The sequence below is a fragment of the Crocodylus porosus genome, unplaced genomic scaffold, assembly GCF_001723895.1.
Source record: "Crocodylus porosus isolate Cpor-Errol unplaced genomic scaffold, CroPor_comp1, whole genome shotgun sequence".
Taxonomy (NCBI): Eukaryota; Metazoa; Chordata; order Crocodylia; family Crocodylidae; genus Crocodylus; species Crocodylus porosus.
This window is the reverse complement of record NW_017728886.1, coordinates 250,039,034-250,063,308: the sequence shown is the minus strand read 5'-3', so window position 1 is coordinate 250,063,308 and position 24,275 is coordinate 250,039,034. Positions and strand designations below refer to the sequence as shown.

General features: G+C 40.4%; 1 protein-coding gene across 1 annotated transcript in view; it reads left to right on the top strand.

The window, feature by feature from the left end:
- Nucleotides 1-24,275, top strand: part of MRPL13 (mitochondrial ribosomal protein L13) — a 57,072-nt gene that overhangs the window by 27,095 nt on the left and 5,702 nt on the right. Inside the window, exons 5-6 of the mRNA XM_019552359.1 lie at nucleotides 9,771-9,857; nucleotides 12,040-12,161. Coding sequence (XP_019407904.1) covers nucleotides 9,771-9,857; nucleotides 12,040-12,161 — 209 coding nt within the window. The remainder of the gene's footprint in view (nucleotides 1-9,770; nucleotides 9,858-12,039; nucleotides 12,162-24,275) is intronic.

Here is a 24,275-nt window from a genome sequence, read left to right as displayed (position 1 = left end):
GTATGCCCCCTGGATCTGCACAGGGCGGTGTAGGCTACAGCCAGGGCTGCATAGGCTCTTCTCAGCAGGGGCTGAGCTCAGAGTGGGTGCCAGTGGTGCTGGGAAGATGTTGCATCCATCCCAAATTTTGCTGCCACTCCGCTTCCAGTGCCATCACCACCAGCTGCCCAGCACAGACCCAGCTCTTGACCCGAGGCTGCGCTGAGCTGCTTATGGTGGCAGGGCTGGGATTGGAACAGCAGCAAAATTTGAAGTGGATGCGGCATCTTCCCGGCGCCTGCTCTGAGCCCAGCCCCCACTGAGAAGAGCCCCACACAGCCCTGGCTGCAGCCTGCCCCATGCAGATCGGGGAGGCACACCCTCCCATGCCCTCCCGGGATGCAAGCAGCAGCGGGAGCTGCCTCCCAACATGAGCTGCAGCTCTGCCCCTCCCCACCTGGCTGAGCAGCATCTACCCGTGCCCCCACCCTCACTGCAGGGGGTATTGGTCTGTCCCCTTACGCCTGTTCCCTCCCCCTTTCCCTTCCACCACACCAGACTTACCAGCTGGAGGCAGGTTTCCATGCTGCCGGCTGTGTTCATCACTGCCTGAGTGCTGCGCTGTGGCTGGGCACAGCACATGCATTCATTGGCCAAATTATTGGACCCATTGGGCCGATATCCAATACAGCCAGTTTTCTTTATATCAGTATTGGTAAAATACCGGACCAATGTATCGATGCACCTCTACTCAGTACATTAATTTCTTTACCATCCCTGCAGGGTGTTCTTTCTTCAGTGGACAGGTAAAAACAGTAATGGCATGAGAAATGACAAGTCTGACCAGTTCACCTTGTCAGACTGTTTTCATGCATGGTAGATGTAGTTGCCCATGGAGGAAATAGAGGTGTTCAGAGTATCTAAACACATTCTCCTATCAATGCCCTCAATAGAAATTTTTAATAGCTTATAGGTTCTTCAAGCTCAAAAGGCCTTCTCTTTAGCCTTAGGAACTAAGCAAAATAGAAATAGACGTCACCAATGAAGCAGATCAGCAACATCATCGTGTGTCACAGCACAGGTGATCTGCCTCAAAGAGTGAAACACACATAACCCCTGCTCCTAAACCCCATGGTCTGGGACAAGGGGCGATATGATCTCCCTGCTTTCCCCAGTCAGCTAGACCTGTGGCACAGGTCTGGTTGAGCCAAAACGCACAACAGATAAAAGACATTCGTCTCATTAAAGTGGCAGAATCTATTAACACCTTTTTGTTGTCCCACTGATTTTCCTTTCGTGTGATGCAACAAAGGGCATAGATGTCTCTTTGCTCAGCATTTGTGCTGTGAGAGGTCAGGCGATGTCTGTTTCCACCTAACAGTGTTGCCCTGCCCTACTTCCTCTTTTTTTTGCTTTTGAAGCAGGTCTCTTTTCACACTTCAGAATAATACTACTGGGAAAAGTCAGTGTAACAAATAGGTTTCTAGATTTCATTTAGAAACTAAGCAAGTAGATCTCAGCATCTTGATTCCCCTACAGTATTGATTTTACCTTTGGCATTTTGTAGATCTGATGTGTTAGACTTGGATATTTCTTCGTCCTTTTAATTCACTGAACATTCTTGTTCTAATATATCAGAATCCAGTCCCCTGAACAGAGAAAGATTTCCAAGAGGACTAGTAAGGCTTAGCTCCAAAAAAGAATGTTTTGGGTCCCTTCAGTTACAGAGAGACTTAATCGCACTATAACAGATGTGGCAAAATAAAGGATTTCTCTCTGAAACACAGGAAGGGAACTCCTCTGTGTTTTCTTTCCACTTTTGACTAAGAACAAACTTTAGTTTTATACTCCTCCTGGTTCTGATTAGCTTGTGGATAATTAATTCTCAGTAAAGTAGAAGGAAGCTGAGAATGTATTTGATTCGTAGGCAGTCTTAAATCAACCTGTAATATGAGTCACTTTGCAGTTGTCTTTAAGTCAAGTCAAAAATGTCACTTTGGAAGGCTGAGATACATTTACAGGGTATGTACTGTGTTCATGCTCAACTCCATTTTCTGGCTATCTTAAGAGCGTCTGCTAGACAAATTATTGGTCTTGATATGCCTTCTAATTACAAGTCAGATTTCAAAAAATGACTCAATCAGCTAGTAAACATATATTGTTGCACTTACCTCTTTATTACTGCCTTCTTGTGAACAGATGTTTGATCATATCTTACCTATTCAAATCTGCTGTCTTCTTGGCTATAAGGCATCATCATCACAAGAAAAAATTTAAGTATTTCTAACAAATGCAGAAGCTGAGCTGCTAAGTTTTGAATTATCCTTCCCCCTACCCCCTTGAAGACTTAATTTCTTGAAAAAGCTACTGTTATTAACTCATCAAGCCTTGTCTTGGAAGTCACATTTTTCACCGCACAAAACTGAGTTTCCTATTAAGGATCTGGGGTTAAAGGTAAGCCAATTTATTGCCAGATTTGAAGAAAGAAAAGTAAGTTTGGGTGGAAGAGGGTTAATAAATCTTTTGAAAGCAAAATATGGGTGATTATACACATCCACTTCCTGCATTTATGAGAAGCAAGTGTTTGGAATCCAAGGGCAGGGGTTTTTTTTAAATAAAAACGGAATGAAAAGGTTCAGTTCACTTGCATAATTTAAGACCAGTATTTTCTAGGCAGGGATCCCCAAAGTCTATTTAAACACCTAAGCATAGAAATTTTAAGACTTCAAAAGGTATACATGCAACTCTCAGTGTTTATCATACTTGAAACTTTTTAAAATCTGGCCACTGCTAGTTAAATGTTTGAACTATGGACTTAGGATCCAGGCAGAGCTGACCTGAGCAGGGTGCAGGGCCCAGGGCAAATCAGCCCACGTAGGGCCCCGCCCCTGCTCCAGTCTGGTCCCAGGACTCGCCTTCCCCCCCCTCCCCCAGCCAATGGCCCTGGATCCAGGTACCTACTTCTGAAAAACTGGCCTGAAATAATTATTGCTAAATATAATTCTATTTCATTATTACAAACATTTGAAACAATATTATCATTATTTAGTTGCATCATAAACATCAAGTGAAAATTAATGTAAGATAATTTCAAATTAGGTAAATGTGAAATGGTCAGATTTTTTAATGTTAGTAGAGCCACTGGCAAAAAATTTCTGAATGATTGTTCTTCAGAGTGAACTTTACATAGAATGATTATTAAACAGGACAAGCCTTAACACTATGGAAATATGTGTGAGAGAGCCTGCAGTGGTGTCAATGTCCCACTGTACGCAGTTTTAGGCATTGAAATAAGGGAGTTTTAAACATTCCTATTTTGCTTTTGAATGTTGTTTAAAAATCACTTACAAACATACACTTGCATTACATTTCCAGAGAAAATCTCTAACAGAAAGCCTGGTCAATCCTTGCTGTTGATCTTTGAAAGACCATGGATTTGGGTTCAGAGAAGGGAGAGAGTAGGCTAAGGCTATTAATGCACATACCAGAAGGGGCATTTACACAGCATCAAACATAATAAAGTTCTCTTTGTAAAGCCATAGTGAGGGGAGAGGTTATTAATAAAGCAGAGCTAAACTTCAAAGCCTGGATTAGTGGAAAAATAAAATTAGTATTTCATAGAGTGGAGAGAATATTAGAACTGCATTTGTGATCTTAAAAGCAGTTGGAGCTCTCAGTAAGACTTTACAGGTGGTTGATCCATTGGATAAAAATAAATAACTTTTTTAATAAAATCTGTTGTACAGTCTGGATCCAGTCCTGTCAAGGGCAAGGGTCATTTATCAACTTGCAGAATTAATGCCCCCTCTAGGGCAGTAGTTCTTAACCTTTTTAGACTTGAGGCACCCTTCAGATACTCCTGGCTCCTAGTTTTCACTCTTTTCCATAATCAAAAATAAATAAATAAATAAAATAATAGGGCATCTTTTCTATTGCAGAGAACTCAGATCACAAATCAAAGTTTTTAACACTATGGATTCCTATTTAATATCTCAGGGTTTATTTTGTGAATTGTGTGCACACCTAACAGCACTAATGTAATGTGGCCCCCTTCAGCACCCAAATAACAGGTTTATTAAACAGACAACATGCTACAAAGACCCATAAAGTTATTAGTTTCACACACACATACACACGCAGAAACACAAGCACTTACAGTGGCAGCAGGAGAAAAACCTAGTGGACGGGTTGGTGTCTAGGTTGGGAAGAGAAGCAGAGTCCAAGTCCTTGGTTGAAGAGGGGGTCAGGGTGATAGCTACCTATCCAGGCTGGAAAGGGGTCCTTGTCCAGTAGGTGTTGTCCAGAGGAGGGTCGCTGGCAGGGCCTCTGGGTGGATAGGTGGTGTGGCATGTTGCTGGTCCAGATGGAGAGGGCATCCAAAGGAGTCGGTCTTCACTACCCCTTTATGGGGCAGACTACCTCTGATTTCCTATGGGGTGGGCCTGTCCAGGCAAGGTCAGTCCTGTTCCAGGTGTGCTTACTGAGCATATGCAGCCTTAGCACAATGGTGGGATGCCTCATCTTTTGCTTCTTGAATGTTGAGGGTGGTTCCAAGGGGTGGGTCATTGGTCTAGGTATTGGTGTTGATGGTTTGGTCATTCAGAGGGAGCTATTTTTAGACCTACTGCCATTGTCTCTCAAGCACCCTCATTCATCCCCATTCATTCAGGAATCAAGTTACATAGGAGGGGTAGGTGTGAGTCATAGGTTACACAACCAGGCATGGGGTAAGATGTAGGCTTGACATTACAAGATGGAAACTTGACATGACTTTTATGCTAACTTACATATGTAGGCCTAAAATAGTAATTGCATAATATAAAAGTAGTAAAATAAAAAAAAAAATCAATACAAACATAATAATCATCACTTATAAAACAGTGGATATCTGTATCAAAATAGCAGGGCACTTATTTACAAAGAAGGGAGAGAAAAATAAAACTTACTGCCTAAAGTAAAATGTTAAAGCTTATCCTACATCATAGCTTACTTATACTTATCTACAGGGAATAGAGAGGGAGAGAAAAAGTCAAAAAGGGTTGGGGAAGGGGAGGGAATGAATCTTCAAATAAATAAAAAAAAGGGAAAAACTGGGGGTTTTGCTACACAGGCAGAGCCCTGGGCTGGAAGATGCATTATAAATTGCATCACCCAAGAGCAGCTCTAGAAACCACTCTGACTAGCAAGGACCTTTGAATCACAGTGCTATTCCCATTTTTTCTTTGGTCTCAGTGGGTAGGAGTTGGCTAGTACTAGCTTCTGCCCCATTTGAATAGTAAATAACAGCTACTTGCAAGAGCTCAGCTACACTGGCCAGTGAGGGTACCTGGACTAGTAAAGCAAAGGTGGCTTCTCATTGCATTCCTACTTGGGGTTGAGAAGAATGAGGTGTACCTAAGGCCAGACCTAAGAGAAATGAACTTTCTCTTGTTCTTTTGCCTAGGTGCCTGATTCAAGTGGAAGGAAATCCAGCCCTTTCTATTTAAGCCATAGAAAAATGGAATAACCATGCAAAAGTATGTAAAAATAAGATGAGCTACATAAATTGTTTAATTAACAAATCACAAGATTTCCCTTGAGTGTTTGTACATCAATAGTACCCAAGTTCTGAAATGGCATGGGAGGAACTAAGTTATACAGGAACATGGAATTGACCTTACTGGATCAGACAAGCCAGTATCATCCCGCTGGCAGTGAAGGATGCTTGTTGCTTCACATGAAAATGATCTTACATGCATTCACTCTTCTTAACTCTGATAAGGTACATAATATTCATAGGGAGGATTTGATTCCTGAATGCTGTGTCAACTGGCTTATACCCTGGAGCACAAGCTTAGGTAATTCTTACCATATTTAGCATGTATAGTGACAGGTATCCTTATTGGACATTTAATCTTTCAGATTTCAATCCCCTCATCCATCTTTCATATAAGCTGTAACCTGTAAGATACAGAGTGAATTCCAGAATGTCCTGCACGATATGTGAAGAAGCATTTCCTTTAATTTTCTTCTGAAGTTTGTCTTTTGAAGATGTATTTTTTGTTTAACTTGAACACTTAAAGTATGAATTCTTTTCCTGTGTGGCTGTTTTTAATAGACACCATACCTTTTTTAGAGCGGAATTTTTTTTTCTGGAACATGATTTAAAAAATGAAATTGGACCACATTATTGAACAGAAATAGCCACACCAGAATAGATTGTTAGTTCATCTAGCTTAGCATCGTGCTTCTAACACTGAACAAGCCAGATACTTTCACAGAGGAAAGTGAAAAATTGGCACAAACATCTCTTGTTTGAGGAACTGTAATAAGTCATCAGTGTTTTAAAATCACTCTACTGGGCAGAAGCCATTAAACGACTAGTTTTTATAGATGTGTAGATCCTGTGCCAGGCAATCTTACATGTTAATACTCTGAATTAAACAGTAGTTCTAATGCAGTCTAAGGTGAAAAGCAAGTGTCAGATAAAAAGAAAATTGCTTACAGTTTAACTACGTTTTATAAAGAATGATGGGCAGTAGATAAATTTGAGCTTGGAATTGAGGTAGTTAGCTGTGTTGGTCTGCAGACAGGAAGAAGGCAGGGCAGGATAGCACATTAGAGACTAATGGGTTTAGAGAGGCATGAGCTTTTGCAGGCAACAGCATACTCATCAGATTCCAGGAATGGACTGGCAAAAAGAAATGTCTGTATAGAAGGGAAACATGTAAGGGGAGAGGAGGCTGCTAGGAGAGGTTATAAGGAAGTCCCTCAGTTGAGAAGTGGCACTGCTAACAATTAGCAGGACACATAAGTATGCTGCTAGTCCAGTCCAGTGGTGATTTCTTGTTCTGCAATTTCATATTCCAGTTGATTTTTAGAGGGTTTTGTTCATTTGTTTCAGGACAGCTACTGTCGGAGTATCTAGGGACGTTAAAGTGTTCTGCCACAAGTTTTTATGCATTTCTGGAACTGATGTTGACTCTTTGTTCATTCATTCTTTTGTGTAGGAATTGTTCTATCTGGGCAATAGAGATAGCAGAGGGGCACTGTAATCGGGTAAGGGCATTTATGACATTGGTGGAAGAGCAAGGGAAAGAACTGTGAATGTTATTATATGTACTGCTCGGTTCAGTGATGATATCCGGGTCAATGAGGGGCAAACTGGCATCTAGGCCTGTGGCATGGTGTGAAGTGGAGTGAGGTGATCTGTTGCTAGATTGTGGGGATGGAGAGGGGCTGCCTTTAAGCCAGGATGGACTTGTTGCCCAAGGCTAGCTTGCAATATCATCGTTTTACAGCAGAGGTTGGAAGTCATTAGTGTGCATTTCAGCTGGGGACTGTAAGTGGTAGCCAGGGGGGATGTTGCCCTTGTCACAGGGTTGCTATTGTAACATGTTGGACTGGGGCCTGACCTTGTCTTTTTAATTGGAGTTGATATAGTTTGGGGGGGGGGTCTACTGTAAGTGTAGAAATCCCTGAAATGTGCATCCCAGTGCTTGCAAGTGATGTGTGAGGTGCATAGGACTATTTTAAGGGTAGAGAGGAGGAATTAAAGGTGGAAAGATACTGAGCTTAGAAAAAGTGAACATAGATTTAAAAGAGAATGGAATGAAAAAATTAAATCATGAGGAAAGAGATACTCAAATAAGGATCAGCTACTATTGGTCTCCCTGAATCTTTTGTTTTGCTACTGTGTCTAATTTGATTGTCAGGATTTACTTAAGAAAATCATTTCAGATGAATAATTTGAATCCTCATCTGTTTTTTGGATAACAAATCCAATTCAAATGTGTTTGTTTACAATTTCATCTAGAATGATCTATGCAAGTATACAATTTAAATGCTGTTTAGTTCAATATATAGCTTGTTATGACTGCATATTTGTATGGCTCAATGGACAGCAATTAGTACATATAGACAATAGATTATTTTTACCCAGACAGGGTCAGTCCTATGCTTTATTCCAGCTTTGCTGAGTTTTCTCTATCTTCTTGATTCAAAAGACATTGAGATCAACAAGACATTTCAGTGAAAAGAAGCCTTATTTCAGGTTCCAAGTTATTTTGGTTTCTAGCATATTATTTTTAACATCTTAGGGCTCCTGTGCACTTGTGGGGAGCTTTATCCAACACGCTAGAACTCCAGTGCGTCAGAGCAGACTTGATTAATCAAACCTGCTGGAGCATGGAAATTGATGCGCTCCTGCAGCCTCATGTGGCCCTTGTATCCGCGTTGCTGCGTGTCTCTGCTTACAAAATAGTGGCGATGTGCTTTGAAATACTACATGTCTGATGAGCTGTAGTTCAGAGTGCCCCACTGCCATTTTTTCAACACGGAGACGCGCAACGATGTGACGTGTGGGCACTTCTAATTAGCGTGGCTCCCTAATTAAAGCGCCTGGTGCCGCACGGGGAACACATGTAAAAATGCCTCAGTAGCTAGAAGAAAAATGTCTTTTGATGCATACAGTTCTTTTAATCCTGTCTCCCTAACATCTAACAGTCTCTGATAGTAGTGCCTTACATTACTTTTAGTGTCTTTCCTTAGACAATCTCAAAACACTGTAGCAGATATTATTAGTTAAAAGTCTATACATCTCTGCCAAGTAGAGAAGTATTATCTACAATGTACAGTTGGCAAACTCAGCACACACAGATGACGTAAAGACCAAAGTATTCGGTAATTTTGAATGGTCTAAGTTGAATCTACAGAGGTCTTATTCTTTTCCGAGGTGCCGAGCATCTGTGCTCTCATTAATGGAAACAAAACTTTCAGTGCTTGCTGCTGTGGAAACCAGGCCCTGTATAATTCAAGCTCAGAACTCAGCTTTATAAACCCTCTTTTGTTTCCATTATTTTAAAGAATTAAGGATTTTGCCTTACTTATTCTTATATTTCACAATGTTTCCTTTCGAGGGTTAAAGGAAGTGTTTATACTGTGACACTAGTTTCTTATGTTCAGGTATAGTTGTGTAAATATAAATAGCTGTGTAACTATTAAATGCTTTTCTTTTTGTACAAGTTTATATAGTGAGGTTGTACAAATTGTATTCGGTTCTAATGATCGCAAGTGGCACTGTTCATCTGGAATTTATACCTAGAAAATAATATTCACGTGATAAATGTGTCCAGCAGTATTCTTGGTGGGGTGCCTTGCTCCTTCAGGCTTGCTCAAGACATGCTGCATTAACTATGTGTAAACATACAAACACAAGAAGTCACCACACTGTGGATAACGACTGCACAAAAACTGTCCTAGTCTCACTCCCTCCTGTCTCTACTGCTCTCACAATAGTTACCAGTCTTTGGCATCTCAGAATAGTTAAGCTACATCTGTAGATGATGGTAGAACTCTTCTCTCTAAAAGTAATTATTGAAACAAAATCCGAGGACTAGAGGAATAGTCCACAAGTGGTATTCAACCTTCTGTTCCTGCAGGCCAGATGAGTGGTATAGAGTTAGCCCTCAAGCCAGATCCAGCACAGGGTCAGTGTGCAGAGTTAGTCCATGGGTGCAATCCAGCAAACTGGCCCAGCCCCATTCATTGGATTTGGCTGTCAAATGACTCCACGCAGAAGACAATGTCACCCAGTCTGCAGAGCTCCCTGCAGGTCCTGTAAACCAGCAGTGGGGAAGCCAAGGCAATTAATTAATGCTGTTGTCATTCCCCTGCTGCCAGATTTCTGGACCTGTGATCAGAGGTTGGACACCACTGGTCCACAATACTTCTAACCCATTGTTTCTGTCCTTTTGCTGTAACTGTTTCATATGCTGATTTTATAAAGTTTCATAATATATAATTTCTTGCAGATTGTTAAGCTGGCTATTTATGGAATGCTCCCTAAGAATTTACACAGAAGAATCATGATGCAAAGGTTGCACCTCTTTCCAGAAGATGTAAGTCAAGAGCCGTGCTCATTTATTTTTTGTTTCCCCATGCTTCAGGGAAGTGTAGATTTAAGTAAGACAAAGCTTTTCTTTTTAAAAAAAAAGGCAAGTAAAAAGCATCTTGTGTGTTTTGTAGTCGCACAGTCCAAATCTGTTTTTTCCCTTTTGGTTTCATTTTGGGTCAGTTGGGAGCTTGTTTATATATAGTTATTTACAACCAGAAATCAAAATAAGATTTTGTATAAACAGACCTTGGTTCCCTGAACTGATTTTTCAAAATTTAAGATAGCAACACTGGAAATGCTCTGTCGTTCACAGGATAATGTTTGAAAACTGTGGACCAAACCTGGCACCGTTTGTTAAATCTCTGAAGCCTAAGTAAACCCTACAAAAACTAGGAAGAATTTTTGCTGTTGCAATTTTAAACTTCTTTAAGAGGGACGGAACTCACTAAATTCCTTCTGGGAGTTTAACCGCATTTCCTGCTAAATAAAAGGTTGCCTGACTGCTCATCCAATTCATATGTTTAAAAGAATCACTTCTTCGATCCATACTCATAGTACTGTGTAGAGCCAGTACACCACAGCTTTACACTAGGGATTTATTAAAGCTGCATATCAGCAACAAATTAAATGTGTGTACCCAGAGAGGAAAGAAGTGAAAATTGATCAGAAAAGCATTGTTTATAGATACATTAATGTAAACAGTGTTAGAGTTATGGCGTAGCCATCCTGGTGCAGGAATTGCGAGGGAGGTGATATTTTTGATTGGACCAACTGCATCATTGGGATAAGATTAGACCAGCTTTCAAATACAAAGCATTCTTCTTGAGGTCTGACCTAAAGAAGAATTCTTTGGATCCAGAAGTTTGTCTGACTTTGTCCCAGCTGTGCAGTTGGTCCAGTAAAAGGTATCATCCAAAAAACTCCATGCCTTAATGTATAGTCATTTCTCTTCACAAAAATGAAGATGCCCATTAGAAATGTATGACAACAAGATTTTCTGTATTGTTTTATAAGGAATCGTAGATCAAGTAATGAACCAAAATGTTAGGAGTATCCAAACTGTGGTTTCTGGGGGAAAAGCCATGGCCTGTTTATACCTGGACTTGTACCAATGTTAAAATCCAAATGAGCATATAGTTCTTCTTACCAATCAACCGTGAAGCATGTCATAGAATAATTAATTACCAATGCCCAGGCTCTTACTGGATAGGCATATACATGATTCTCTTGAGATAAAACATTTAAAAATAAAATGGGCAGTGAAAAGAATTTACAGTGTTTTTTAATGTAAGTACTTTGTACAGCAAACATGCAGAAAAAGTATTTGTTTGATTGCTAGTGTGCGTATTTGTTAGCTGGAGAAAGAGGTCCTCTTCCTTATTTTTACAAGACTGGTAGACCAATGCACAGCAACATAACTCTGCCAATAATTGTATTAACCTCTGCAGGGCTTGTTTCTTGGACAAGGCTTATTTTTGGAATTTCTGTGAGTATCATTTATAATATAGAATGCTAAACGGTTAAGTTCTCATTGCCTTTGAGACTGCCTTCATCCTTACACCACATAAGGGCAGTTACTCATGTATGAAATAGCTTTGCTGTTTATTTCTAGGTTTGATCTCTAGGAAGTGTGTAATAGGTCTCTCTTTTTTGAACTCCCTCAGGCTTCTTATCTCCCAAGGCCAGGCTGTCAGTTTGTAGAATGTGGTGCAAGAATTCGACTGTCTAGAGAACTATTGTTGATTGTGGGTGGTAGAAATGGAATTCTAGCTGGTGCTGTGGTTGTGTTTTGGGGCCTTTTTCAGCATTAGGTTTTTCAGTCATTTGTCTGTTTTTAATATGAATCTGCATTAAAATATGATAAGATTAGTGTGTTGCTACGTAACAGACTGAACACAGCTCTTCAGGATGCATTATTCCTTGGGCTGAATGATATCTTATGTCTTTTTTATTTTCAGTTGTGGCTTAACTAGTGCTACTAACATTATTTTGTGGTAACAGTAATGCTTATATAGTGGGTTGGTTCATTTAACACTGTATCATAACTGTTGGCACAATATTCAGAAAAGCTTACCTAACAAAGTAAATATTTATTAGGATTTCCTCTTTAGAATTGCAGGGCTGCAGGGAAAATTTATTGTTTAAAAATTAGACAAGCAAGAATCAATTAATATCTTCCATTTAAGGTTATTCCAGAAGACATACAGAAGAATCTTTTAGAGGAGCTTCCTCAGCCACGGAAAATCCCCAGGAGGTTAGATGAATATACACAAGAGGAAATTGATGCCTTCCCAAGGGTCTGGACTCCGTAAGTGATTTAAAAACCTTTAAAAAAGCATTTTATAGATGTGCTGATGAGTGCTGGTAGATGTATGTAATTTATCGGCCTATAAAAATATACATATCAGCCTATAATATATATAATATAACACCTTAATAGATACACACAACACTGTAATATAACACCTTAAGTATATATATACGCGCACACACACACACACACACACACATATATATACACGCACACACACGCACACACTTACTAAGTGTGTGTGTGTATATGTGTGTGTGTATGTATATGTGTGTATATATATATGTATACATATATGCTTAGTAAGTGTGTGTGTATATATGTGAGACTTCAAGAACTTAGATGCCAGCTGTGAGGTATGGGCTGCAGTGTAGGGGAGGTTTGGAGCTGCAGATAGCACCCCCTGGCATAGGGATGCAAAAATGGGCAGCCTCCCACCTAAATAACACCATAAATTTGTATCCTCGAGGCATGGCAGGAGAGAGAGGCGGGCGGTTAGGCCCTAATTTTCTTTTTGAGACACAAATGTCTGCAGTAGAAAATCAAACGAGTTATAAAACTCTCTCTCATTCCTCTCCCCCCTCCTCGCCAGCTTTCTATTTAAAATAAACATGCAGGACTAAAAATTGTGTTTGCCTATATTTATCAAAGTATGTAGTGGATGCTTACTTTAAAGGGGTTCTCTATGAGTATGGATTTGCTTTGTGTTGCATACAGTGGTTGGCCACAGCAAATAGTTTTCACTGTTCATTACTGTGTGGGTTGATATTTATACATAGGATTTCTGTTTAGATATTGTGTGAAAGCAGTTTAAATCACTAAATGACTTGTCTACAGCACAAATCTTTGGGAGGGAACTTTATCGTTTGATAAATTATTTTTCTTTTCAGTACAGAAGTTATCCCTGCCCCCGTCCTGAAAGCTGCAGTGATATTTGTAGTGTCCTGGCATGTCTTAGTATGAGAAGGAAAATAGTAATTCACGTAATTCATGCCCACATGGATGAGGAGCATGGGGTAGTGGCCAGAAGGCCGGACGAGTTTAGGAATCCTTTCTGCCATGTCCTGCATACAGGCCCCTGGGAGACAGCAGACCTCATGGGCCAGAAGGTCAGGGTGCAGATCTCTCCCTCTGTCCCTCTTGGGAGGAAATCGTTCACCATAACCACCCTGTGTCTCTTCTTAGGGATGGCAGCTAGCTGCCTCCCTTCATCCAGAGTTGGTGTTTCTGCTGATGTCTCTGCTGGGGGTGTGAGAGGTGCAGACCTATTGCTCAGTTACAAGGGAGGAGTGACCCTGGTACTGCGTGTCTTGAGACCTGAGACAACCGTCTTCCAAGCATCTCCCCAGTGGGGCTCCTAGTCAAGTCTTCCTGTTGTCCATCTTCACATAGCTGGGCATCCATCCTTTTCTCTCTTCATTCTTCTTGAGAAGATCCTGATAATAGTAGTCATCAGTCTCCTACTGATGAGCTGTGATGGCATGAAGCCTGCCTACCTGGGCCTGGAGGTCAGTCACCTGGCACTCCAGGGACTTCACTAAGGAGCATACTCCACAGGTGGGGTGACCTTACTCCCATTCCTGGTTGCTGGCAGCCATGCCAGGTAGCCCCTGCAGCCCGTAACCATGGGCTTCAACTAGGTGGAGGCCAGAACCATGGGTTCTGTCTGGGTGGAGGCCTCAGTGGCGCAAGGGTGGGGAGCTCCAGCTGGGGCTGAGGCAGAGAGCTACGAGGTATAACGCATTCCCACCATTGTGCTACTACCCATGAACTGGCCAGCGAACTGCCTACAAACTGCTTACCCTGTTTGCAGTCCCAGGTGACTGGTTCCCTGGTTGCCTGGGGAGTCTCCTTTTACAGCCTTCTGGACCTGGGCTGACTCAGCAGACTTGCTAGGGCTTCTGTCAGGCCCAGGCAGCAATCATTTAACAATCACTCAGCAGCATACTGTCCTAAAATAATGACACATGCTCTATGGGTCCTCAGCAACTACAGCTATAAAATTGTTCAGCATTAATTTGTGCTCTACAAATAGATGTTGGGTGCTTCTTCTACATGTGCACTTTACTGCATAGTTGACTAATTAGCTCTACAGTAAAGTGTCACTGTCTACACATGCACCCACATTAGGGTGCAGTAAATTAATTCACTCTGCCATAAACTAACAAGGAGTAATTTATGCCGCCACAACGCATGTTTAGATAGTGACTCGTGCTGGCTGGGGCACAAGGGTGCTACAGTGCAGGGGCTGCCTGCCAGCTAGCCCCACACTGTGGCACCCTCATGCTGCCACCAACCCCTCCACTGCTTGATGCTGCTGCCAAGAGCCCAGGGCTGACACCCCCAGGCTTCCTGCCAGGCTGGAGCTGCTCCCCCTGGCTCAAATTGCTGCAATCCCAGGTGCATGTGTAAACGCTGTACCTGGGAGCAGCTGTGTCCAGTGCAAACTGCACCAGAGTTTATTGCATTGGGCTAAGTGCACGTGCAGATGCACCCATTGATTGCAAGTACCAAAATATTAATGAGTCGAAACAGTTGTATGCATGCATGCATGCACATATATATCTGATGCATAGGTAGTTTCTAGAAGAGAGCTTAAAGAATGATGTCATTTTGAATTCAGTTCACACTTTAAATTGGTCCATTTCCATATTGATCATACATGTTCTTCTGTCATGCTTCTAGTAAAGTTTGTGACTTAAGTGGTAACATTGGAATTTTGAGTGAAAATAGGATTGATGGTTTGATTATACTGTGGAATGCAATGCAGACATGGTATGAAGCTCCATATCAATGGAAATATCACCAGCTTTCATGAATTATTAATTATAATAGTTCACATTTTTGTTATGGGAGTATCTGAAGTCCCAGTCAATATCAAGCTGTGTTAGACACTGAATTGATGTGTGAGAAAAGATGGTCCCCACCTTAAAGGGCTTACAGTTGCATTTAAGAAGAAATGCAGCAAGCAAGCAATGGGAGGGCAGGGGAAAGCTATTGTATATTTATAGGCTGTCCCTTTGATCAACTCTATGGTTCCACATGATTTCAAAGCACAGCAGGCTTGTTGATTAGTATATAAATAAAATATTCCCTGTCCCAGCAACCCTACAGCACCTTTAATTAGCCAGCGTGGAATTTCTGAGATAAGGGATTGCTGGTATTTTCTTGTATCACTGTGAAGAATATTAAAAAACTGATACAGAGAGGTGGCAGCGTTAATCCAGTCTACACAGAGTGACCTGGTCAGACTGGAGAAATGGTCTGTAATCAATTAGATGAGGTTCAACAAGGATGAGTGGAAAGTCCTGCACTTGGGACGGAATTTGCATGCACAAATACACACTGGAGAGTGAGAAATGTTCAGTGCTTTGCAAGATCAAACAATGCTTGTGATTTTAAAATTAGGATTGTTTGGTTAACAGTAGGTTTTAATATTTGGGCAATTACAGACCTATTTAAGAATATGTGACACTTTGTATGCTTTTAATTTCAAGTTAGTAGTAAAAGAAACCATTGTGTTATGGACATCAGAAAATGCCCTTTCAAACAAAGCAAGTAATTGAACGTAAAGGAAAGTGGGGAGGCTACACACTTCAAAATAGAAAGTTAAAGATTATGTGGAAATACAATAGTTTGGATTACTGAACAGAAGGGAACATTCTGCATTAGAAAAGTGTTCCTTAAATTGCTCCTCAGAGAAAAGGAAAAGCAAACAATTCCAAATATTTATTTTATTTAAAAGAAAGTAAAAGGATGTCACATTTTTAACCTGAAATTAAGGATGAAAAGATCATTTTAACTTATTCAAAATAGCATTTGCCAACTCAAAAATGTAGCACATACTTTCTGTGTTACAAGTTATGTACTGGTAGAGGTACTCATTCTACATGTATGGCACAGAACATTTGACAATGTATGAAACTTGTCCAAAAGATAATATAATAATTATATCGTTATTTAAAAATAACTATTAGCACAGTGGCAGAAAGGGATCTTGATGTCACAGTTGACTCCAAGAAGAATATGAGCCGTCAATGTGACAAAGTAATCGGTAAAGCTAACCGCACTCGATCGTGGATTAACAGGTACATCATAAACAGGTCCAGGGAGTCGCATTCTTATGATTTCAGAGGAAAAATAAATAAATCAAGGGTATGAAGTTGTCCAGACTGAGTAGATTATGAGATTGGTAATAAGGTATTGAAACCTCTGTCTTTTCAGGTTTATCTTGTTTCTGTCGTGGACATATATCTGTTAAATAGCTGTGTTAAAATGGAAGCTCATTCAGGATAGTTTGTGTCCAATTCCTAGGTGCAAGGCCTTTCTTAAGCATCAAACGCATTCATCTGTGAGTGTGTAAGTTAGTAGGCCAAAAGGTTGAACTTGAATCTCCTAGATACTTAGTGCTGAAGAATCAGGCTCCTGTGGTTCTCTTTCATGATGCCCTTCACTGGGCCCCCCAAGGGGCCACTCACGAGGAGCAGGGCTGGTTGGGAGAGGCCCAGGGAAGCAGGCCCATCAGGCTTGCCTACTTCCACTCTGGGCGATCCTTCAGGTGCCTCCTGCAGCCCACTCTACAGTGATGGTCCTTGCGCCTAACACTAAGCCAACTCTAGCCACTAGCCCCTCACCGGAGACTGGCCTCTTCCTGCCCCCCTTTCTGGGGCCACTCTACCCCCTCACTGGGAATAGCTCTATGCCTCTTCCTGGGGTTTGGGGTCTTACACCCCCAGGGACTCGGGTGCCTTTCCCTCAGCATGCCTGGGCTAGTCTGCACCTGCTGGCTGCCCTGCTACCACTCGAAGCCCTTGAAGTGACAGGCACCAAAGGCGCCCTGTCACAGTACTAGCTTAAAGTTGGTGGGCTGAGTCTTTATTAAGGGAAAAACACATTTTGCAGTGTAAAGAGAAAAAGGTGGTCTTATAGTTCAAGGCACTTTTGAGGTTCAGGATGCCTCGGCTGAGCCACACATTTCCTATGTGAACCAAGTCACTCAAGGTAAAATTTTAAAGGTGGTCTGAGTCCCTTTGAAAGCCCAGTGACTTGGGCTTTTAAGTAATTTAATCAATTTTGAAGATGTGATTGGTCCTTAATTTGTGTGGGAGTTCAGATTACAGCCTTTGACCAGCCCCAAGAAGCTCCTGCCTTTACTATATAGAGTTGTTGCCCCGGTCTTCATCCTGGAGATGTAGTCAGTCTTTCATACACCCTGCACCTGACTGTTGAGCAAGTTGAAGGTGAGATGGACCTTGAACTTGGTACAGTGTTCTGTGGGGAAAGCAGAGGACAGTTTTGATACTTTCAGTCACCTGTGCTGCTGGGGGGATTTCATTGTGAAATCCCTTTTCCTTGCGAGTTCTTTCTTGCTTACTGAGTGTGAACGTGTTCATCTGCCAGTTATACAACAAAGCCCCTCTGTTTGAGTAGGCATCTGTAAAGAGCCGTGGTTCCTGAAGCAGGATTTTGGTTTGGAGAAAGATGTGCTCACATTCTGAATCTGGACTAATTAGTATAAGATGTTGGGAGGAGCATATCAAGGCATGAGAGCGCTCCTGCTGTGATGGAACTTGGTTTATAGTCCCTGCCTATTGTGTGGGACGCTTGTTTGAAAAGCGCTCAAGTCTTAGGGTGGTGTCTGTTAGTGTTGGCTTTGAGTAGAGAGAAACATGGTGTATCAATACTATCACTTGGTAATAGAATTGCTTTGAAAAAGATGTACATAACAGTGGAACTTCCCAACAACCTTTACAAAGAGAACAATGTAGTTTTGCATACTTCTTCAGAACTTAAGGCTACAATATGAGAAAACAAGCATAAATCAGGCATGAGCTAAATTGCTTAGCCTGGACTTATGGGGAGATCTTGTTCTTGCATTCCACAAAACTTCCAAAAGCTTTAGGACCTTGTTTTTGAATAGGCACCTTATTGAAACATATGTTAACTATAACTGCTGCTCCAAAATATATGAAAACATAGACTTATGCATATATTCCAGTTTGGTCTGGGTCTGTTCCGAAGACTTTCCTTTAAGGAAATAAAGCAAGAATCTGATTCCTAGGAAAATGCTCTCAGTTTGCTACCCATTGACATATTGAGTGCCCTGTTCTCCAGTCAGCTTAATGGAAACACTCCAAGGACCTCTGTGTAGGTCAGACAGTCCTTCTCTGTCTGGAGAAGTCTTTCAAACACTTTTGAAACTGTAAAACTTTACGTGTTATAAACTCTGAAGTTTGATTTTAAAAAAAAGCAAACACCTTTCTGGTGTTTGCTTTTGAGTAATTCGCTGATCTCCAGCCTCAGTCTGTACATCCTGCTTTGAGGCTGAGATTTCTGGGGCTATTCTACAGTTGTAATTAGTTTCCAACAAACCAGCACTAAGGAGGCAGAGTCCAGATACAGCAATGCCTATCCATTTTGGTGTCACACAGGTACTACTGACTGGTGTGGCTATCCATGCAGTTGCTAAAAGTTGGGTCTATGTAGGGCCTCAGTCCTTTAAAAACAGAAATTCCTAAGTCTGCAGGTCTGGATTAATCTTGGAGAAAGAAAGGAGGAGAGCACCATGTCTCTCTTCCCTTCACTGCTTCAGTGTGTAATAAGTAGCCTGAAAATGTGCACAGAAAACAAAGGAACAGATTTTTCAGAACTTTTCCTTTTGTTCCATCTTGTTTTTTTAGGAAGGCAGCAACTTTGTTCTTTGCTCTGGGAGCAGATTTAAACTACAACTCTTAGGATGGCAGAAGCTAGGATGTGATAGCACCTTGGAGACTGATAGGTTCAGCGAACAGTGAGGTTTCATAGGTGGTAATCTACTTTTTCAGATGGTAAGAATGTTTATTCCAACCATCTGCTGGAGTAGATTGCTGGCTCAACCAGTTATTCTCTAAGATAGTGATTCTCAACCAGGGTACTGTAGCACCGTGGGGTGCTGCAAGATCTTTTTTAAGAGTCCTAAACAATATTAGCACTATTAAGTCTGGAAACACCTACACGTGATTCACAAGATAAACCTAGAGATTTCAAATAGGAATCCGAAGCGTCAAAAATTTTCTGTCCAGAGAGTTCTTTGCAACAAAAGAATTGCTCTGTTAGCTTTTACTTATTTTTTGACTACAGAAAAATGAGAGCTGATATTTTTCGAGGGATTCACTGAGCCTAAAAAAGGTTTACTTTGAGGGATTCACTGAGCCTAACTTCTGCATGACTTCAGGCCAATTACCTCTCAACTCTTTGAATGGCATTTTTTCTGAAAACTAAAAATGAAAGGTATGAAACAGATGAATGGTATTAAAAATAGGTATATATTGTGGTATTCATCTAATTATAATATAGAATGAAAAGCTAAATTGAAACTACAGTTTTGTTTAGATAAGGCATAGTGAATTAAGAAAAATATGGCAGCCACAAATCTAAATTTTATTTCTGTTAATGAAGTTCTTGCGCTACTTGCCCAGGTAACAGTAAAACTGGATCTGTTTGTTCCTTTGGATTTATAAATATCCACTTAGACTTGAATATTCATTTTTGAATGGGTAATTACTAATGATATCTTGCAAAAAGACAACATTTCATCTTCCTTCCTTCCAAAACGCAACTTAATTCTGTATATATTTTACTATAAACAAAAACAAAATCGGGTCCTTTCAGTGCCACAAAAAAGTAAAGCAAATCGTTTACAATAAATAATACGTTAAAGGTAAATAATGAAATGTCACTGTGCATATAATATGCTTTGATCGACCTATAATAATGCTGTGTTCCTATCACTGATTTCCCAGATATGCAAAAGAGCATTCAGATATATTTTTACTGCTTAACATTATTTGAAACAAAGACTGACTAGATAATGGAGTGTTGTAATTTGTTCAAGTTGCTGTTATCCATTGTCTTCAGTTAGATAGATTTACAATTTTTCTTAATAGACAATTGTGAACCAGTGACTAATTTTTCTAGAATTCAGTTCTTTTCAGGCAGAAATGTGTTTCTGTCTGAACTCATAACAGGGCTGGAACATCTTTGAACTTCCTCATATCGTTTTGGTCAGTGTGCAACTAACTCATCTACTTGCTTGTTCCAAGTATCGTGCTTTCCTCTCAATTTAGATTGAAGAGCATTAACATGTTTTAAAAATGGTTTTCTTCCATGCTGCTGTTTTCTCATCAAGAAGTCTTTTTATTTTTATATTCTAATCAAACCAACCATGATGTTTCCAGACTATTGAACTCAGCGTGTTCAAAAGAGCTCATAACAGTTCCAGTGAGCTTCACTGTCTCCAGAAGTTGTATTCGCTGCCTTTCTACTGCTTCAAACTGTTTATATTTAGCCGCTTCAAAGGCTTTGCGCCTTGAGGCCTTGTAAGTGGTTTGACTCCTGGGCAAAAACACTAGTCATATGTTTTCCGTATGTACCATTTAAAACAAAGTGTGCTGACACTCAAGATGGGTGCAGTGGTTAGACCACAAGCTAAATTTGAACCTGTTGTCCACTCTTGTTGCCAAAAGAGCCAACAGCATACTGGGCTGTATTAACAGGACTGTCTCTTGCAAATCACAAGTGATTCTGCTCCATTCAGCACTGATGAGGTCTCACCTGGAGTGTTGCTTTCAGTTTTGAGTCCCACACATCAAGGAAAATTTGAACAGATGGAAGAGAGCACAGTAGACAGCAACAAACATTAGTGGCGGGCTGCAACGCAAGATTTATGAGGAAAAGATGGAAGAACTAGGGTTAGTCTGGAGAAGATTCAAGGGGGTTTAATAGGTCTTCAAAAACCTCAAGGGTGATTACAGAGAGGATGGAGAGACTTCCTTATTTGCTCACATACAACATGTATCTTGCATCCCAGTTTTGTATTAAATGGAAACGCTGCTTTTCTGCCTGGGATAGACACCCCCTGCTTTGATTCCTTCTCCATGGTGCAGCAACTGTGGTATTACTGTTCGGGCTACCGAGAGGATCTTCGTTCTCCACCCCACAGGTGTTAACAGCTGCTTTTCCTTTTAATGCCGTGATGTTCCATTAATCAAGATAACATTTCTTATCGCAAATTTGATGTCTGCTAGCTGTTCCTGGTCTCTCCTCCTATTTCTTAGCCTAAGCAGGAAAAGGAAGGTGAGTCAGCTGAACATTAGGCTTTGCTTGTGCTCTATCTATGCAGTTCTAACTCTGGCAAAATCTTTTTCTTCTTAATTCTGCTTTGTGAAAACAAGATGCATGTTATAGTCTGTGTTATGTTTTATGTAAGAAAATACAGTATTCTGTGTGGCCATAAGTGACAAGACTAGGAGCAGTGGCTTCAAGCTGCAACAGGACATTTTGTTGGAGATTGGGATGAACTTTCTGACGATATATTGGAACAAGCTACATAGAGGCTCTGGAATCGCCATGCCTGGAAATTTTCAAGAGCAGATTAGACAGACACTTGGCTGGAATTGTTTAGTTAGGGATGATGCTGCCTTGAGCAGGGGGCTGGACTAAATGACCTCATGAGGTCTCTTCCAGCCTTATTTTCCTATGATCCTGTGATCATTTATATAAGCAAGCTATACTTAAACTTTATGCGGCGTAGTAGTTCAGGGAAAAGGGGCTGTTTCCTTAAATATGAAATGCTAGATTCTGCTGCATTCCCCTGCAGTGCTGCTTCTGTAATCACTGACCTCTCCAGTGCTCTTCCTGTAGCACTTGTGCTGCTATGGAGATATTAAGTATTATATTGAAATGGCTAGCAATTTGGACCAGTAATTTTTTTTTAAAATTCATTGCATCAGTCTCAAATTTTGCCAGGTTGGATTCTTGCTGTCAAGTGCCAAGGACATCTGTATTTTGCATATTACCATAGGTCTGCAGAATAGTTGTAATTATTCTACCTGAAATTCTGCAGAACGGATCACATACAGATCTTGAAGCAGTCTTTCATATGGAATGGTTATTAACTTTTATGGGATTTTTAATACGTCTGGAATTTTTTTTCTCGTTCATAAAGAGCAAAACTGAATTTTACCATATAAACACCCTTTTCAACTTTTCTGTTTGTATGATTACATTCACCTTTGAGTCACCTTATTGATGTACTTCATGAATAGGTTAGCTTCAAGGCACTGACCTTTTACAGTGCTGACATCAACTGCAATCCCATCTGAACAGTCATACTTGTCTTCAGTAAAATTAAAATGAGTGTTTGGAATCTTTTGTGTGTATCTGGGACATTTTCCTCATTGGGAAGGAGAAATGATTGCCTGCAGGTGATGAGAAAAATGCATTTGAACACTTCAAAGCTTCCAAACCAGGTGTGCTTTGCTGACTCAGGAGCAGGCATTGACAGGTAACTTCTTAAGGAGCATTGCCAGTCTTCGTATTTCCCTTTTAATGGAGACGACTTTAAAAGTAATGTTGAAGAAGACTGAGAGCTCAAGGCGATATTTTGGGAGTCAGTGTTCTGGGAAAATCATAGCCAATTGAGTTAAATTTGATTTTTGTATCAACGATTTGGAAAACAAAGGTCTGTATAAGGGGTATCGAAATTACTGATACCATTTTGAATTGAGGTTAAGTATTTAGGGAAAAAATCTTTTCTTTTTTGGAGCTTGGAGAGGGAATTGCATGGATGTTCTTGAAAACGAGCGTTTATTCCAAGTGTTTAGTGGGAAAAGATTGGCAGTCATCATTTAAGTAGTCATGGGAGGGAGGGATAAGAAAGTATGCATCACAGATTATGTGCGATTAATTCTGCTGCATTTTGTTCAAAGGTATGAGTGTAATGCTACCCTTAAATATGTAATTTTTTGAAAAGTTATTGTTGAATGACAAACAAGGGAGAAACTACTAGTGTCAGAAGGAATGGTGGCTGTTTAACATAAAAGCAGAAAGCAGTAACAATACGCTGTTTTTACAGAATATGTAATCTTAATATATTAATTTTATAGAAAGCTTTAATCTCAGCACTTCCATAACCTTACCGAATGCTTACCAAATTCTTCAGGTGAATCTGATATCTTTTATTAGACCAACTTAAATAGTTGGAAAAAAGAACTTTGTCTGCCTATGTCCTTAGACCAACGCGGCTACAACCTATACCCCTATACATTTATCTTGCACTCCATTGCATTTTTGTTTGACAAGTAATTACATGTTGAAATACTTCTATAAATGTTGCACTAGAAGAAAGTGCCTGCTTAAAACAAGCTAGAGAGAGTGGTATGTGAAGCATTTGCACACCTACAGGAGCCCAATTAGAGTCTTCTCATAGTTTATTAACATACCTGAACAGGCAACTCCAGTCTCAGAAGAGACAGACTACTACTGATTAAACAGTTTTGTGTCTCAGCAGGAATGACCTTGCTAATTCCTCTAGTCTCCTTAACTACTGAGTGTGCCTATATTCAACTGGAGTTAGCTCATTATTCATGAAAGCTGTATATAACACAAGTTTTGTTTGCTCTTTAAACCCTTTAGACTGCTACTCTTTTACATTTAATTCTTTTCTGCAAGTGTTTTATAGATATGGTCACTTTTTAAGCATATTTGTGGGGATGGTTTTTATGTTTTTACACAATTAGTATGCGGATTTTGTTGAATGTACAAGCTTGCTGGAATTTAAACAGTAGATAAGACCAGAATATCTGGATGAATGTGAACACAACACAAAAAGTTTGGAAATTATAATGATGCCATGAGCTAAATGTAATTGACAAGGTTATGGAAGAATAATATCAGTAGATGGTGGATGCATCTACACATGCATTAACGTGCTGTAGCTAATGTGCATTAGATCTAGTACCTCCATTGTGAAGTACTAGAAAAGTGCACATTAGTCTGTCCTAATGTACATTAATTAAACAGCACCCTTTACACTTAATGCACATTAAGTAAAAAGCACAGATTTTTAAGTGACGCTATGCATTAAAATAGGCTAATGCGCATTAAGACTCAGTACAGACAGTTAAAAACCCTGAGGCTGAATCGATTCAGTCTTTGACAGTTAGTCTAAACTACAGATATTAAACTGAGAAACAACTGGACAGATTTCATAGACATCAGGGCTGGAAGGGACCTCGGGAGATCATCGAGTCCAGCCCCCTGCCCAAAGGGCAGGAAGTCAGCTGGGGTCAT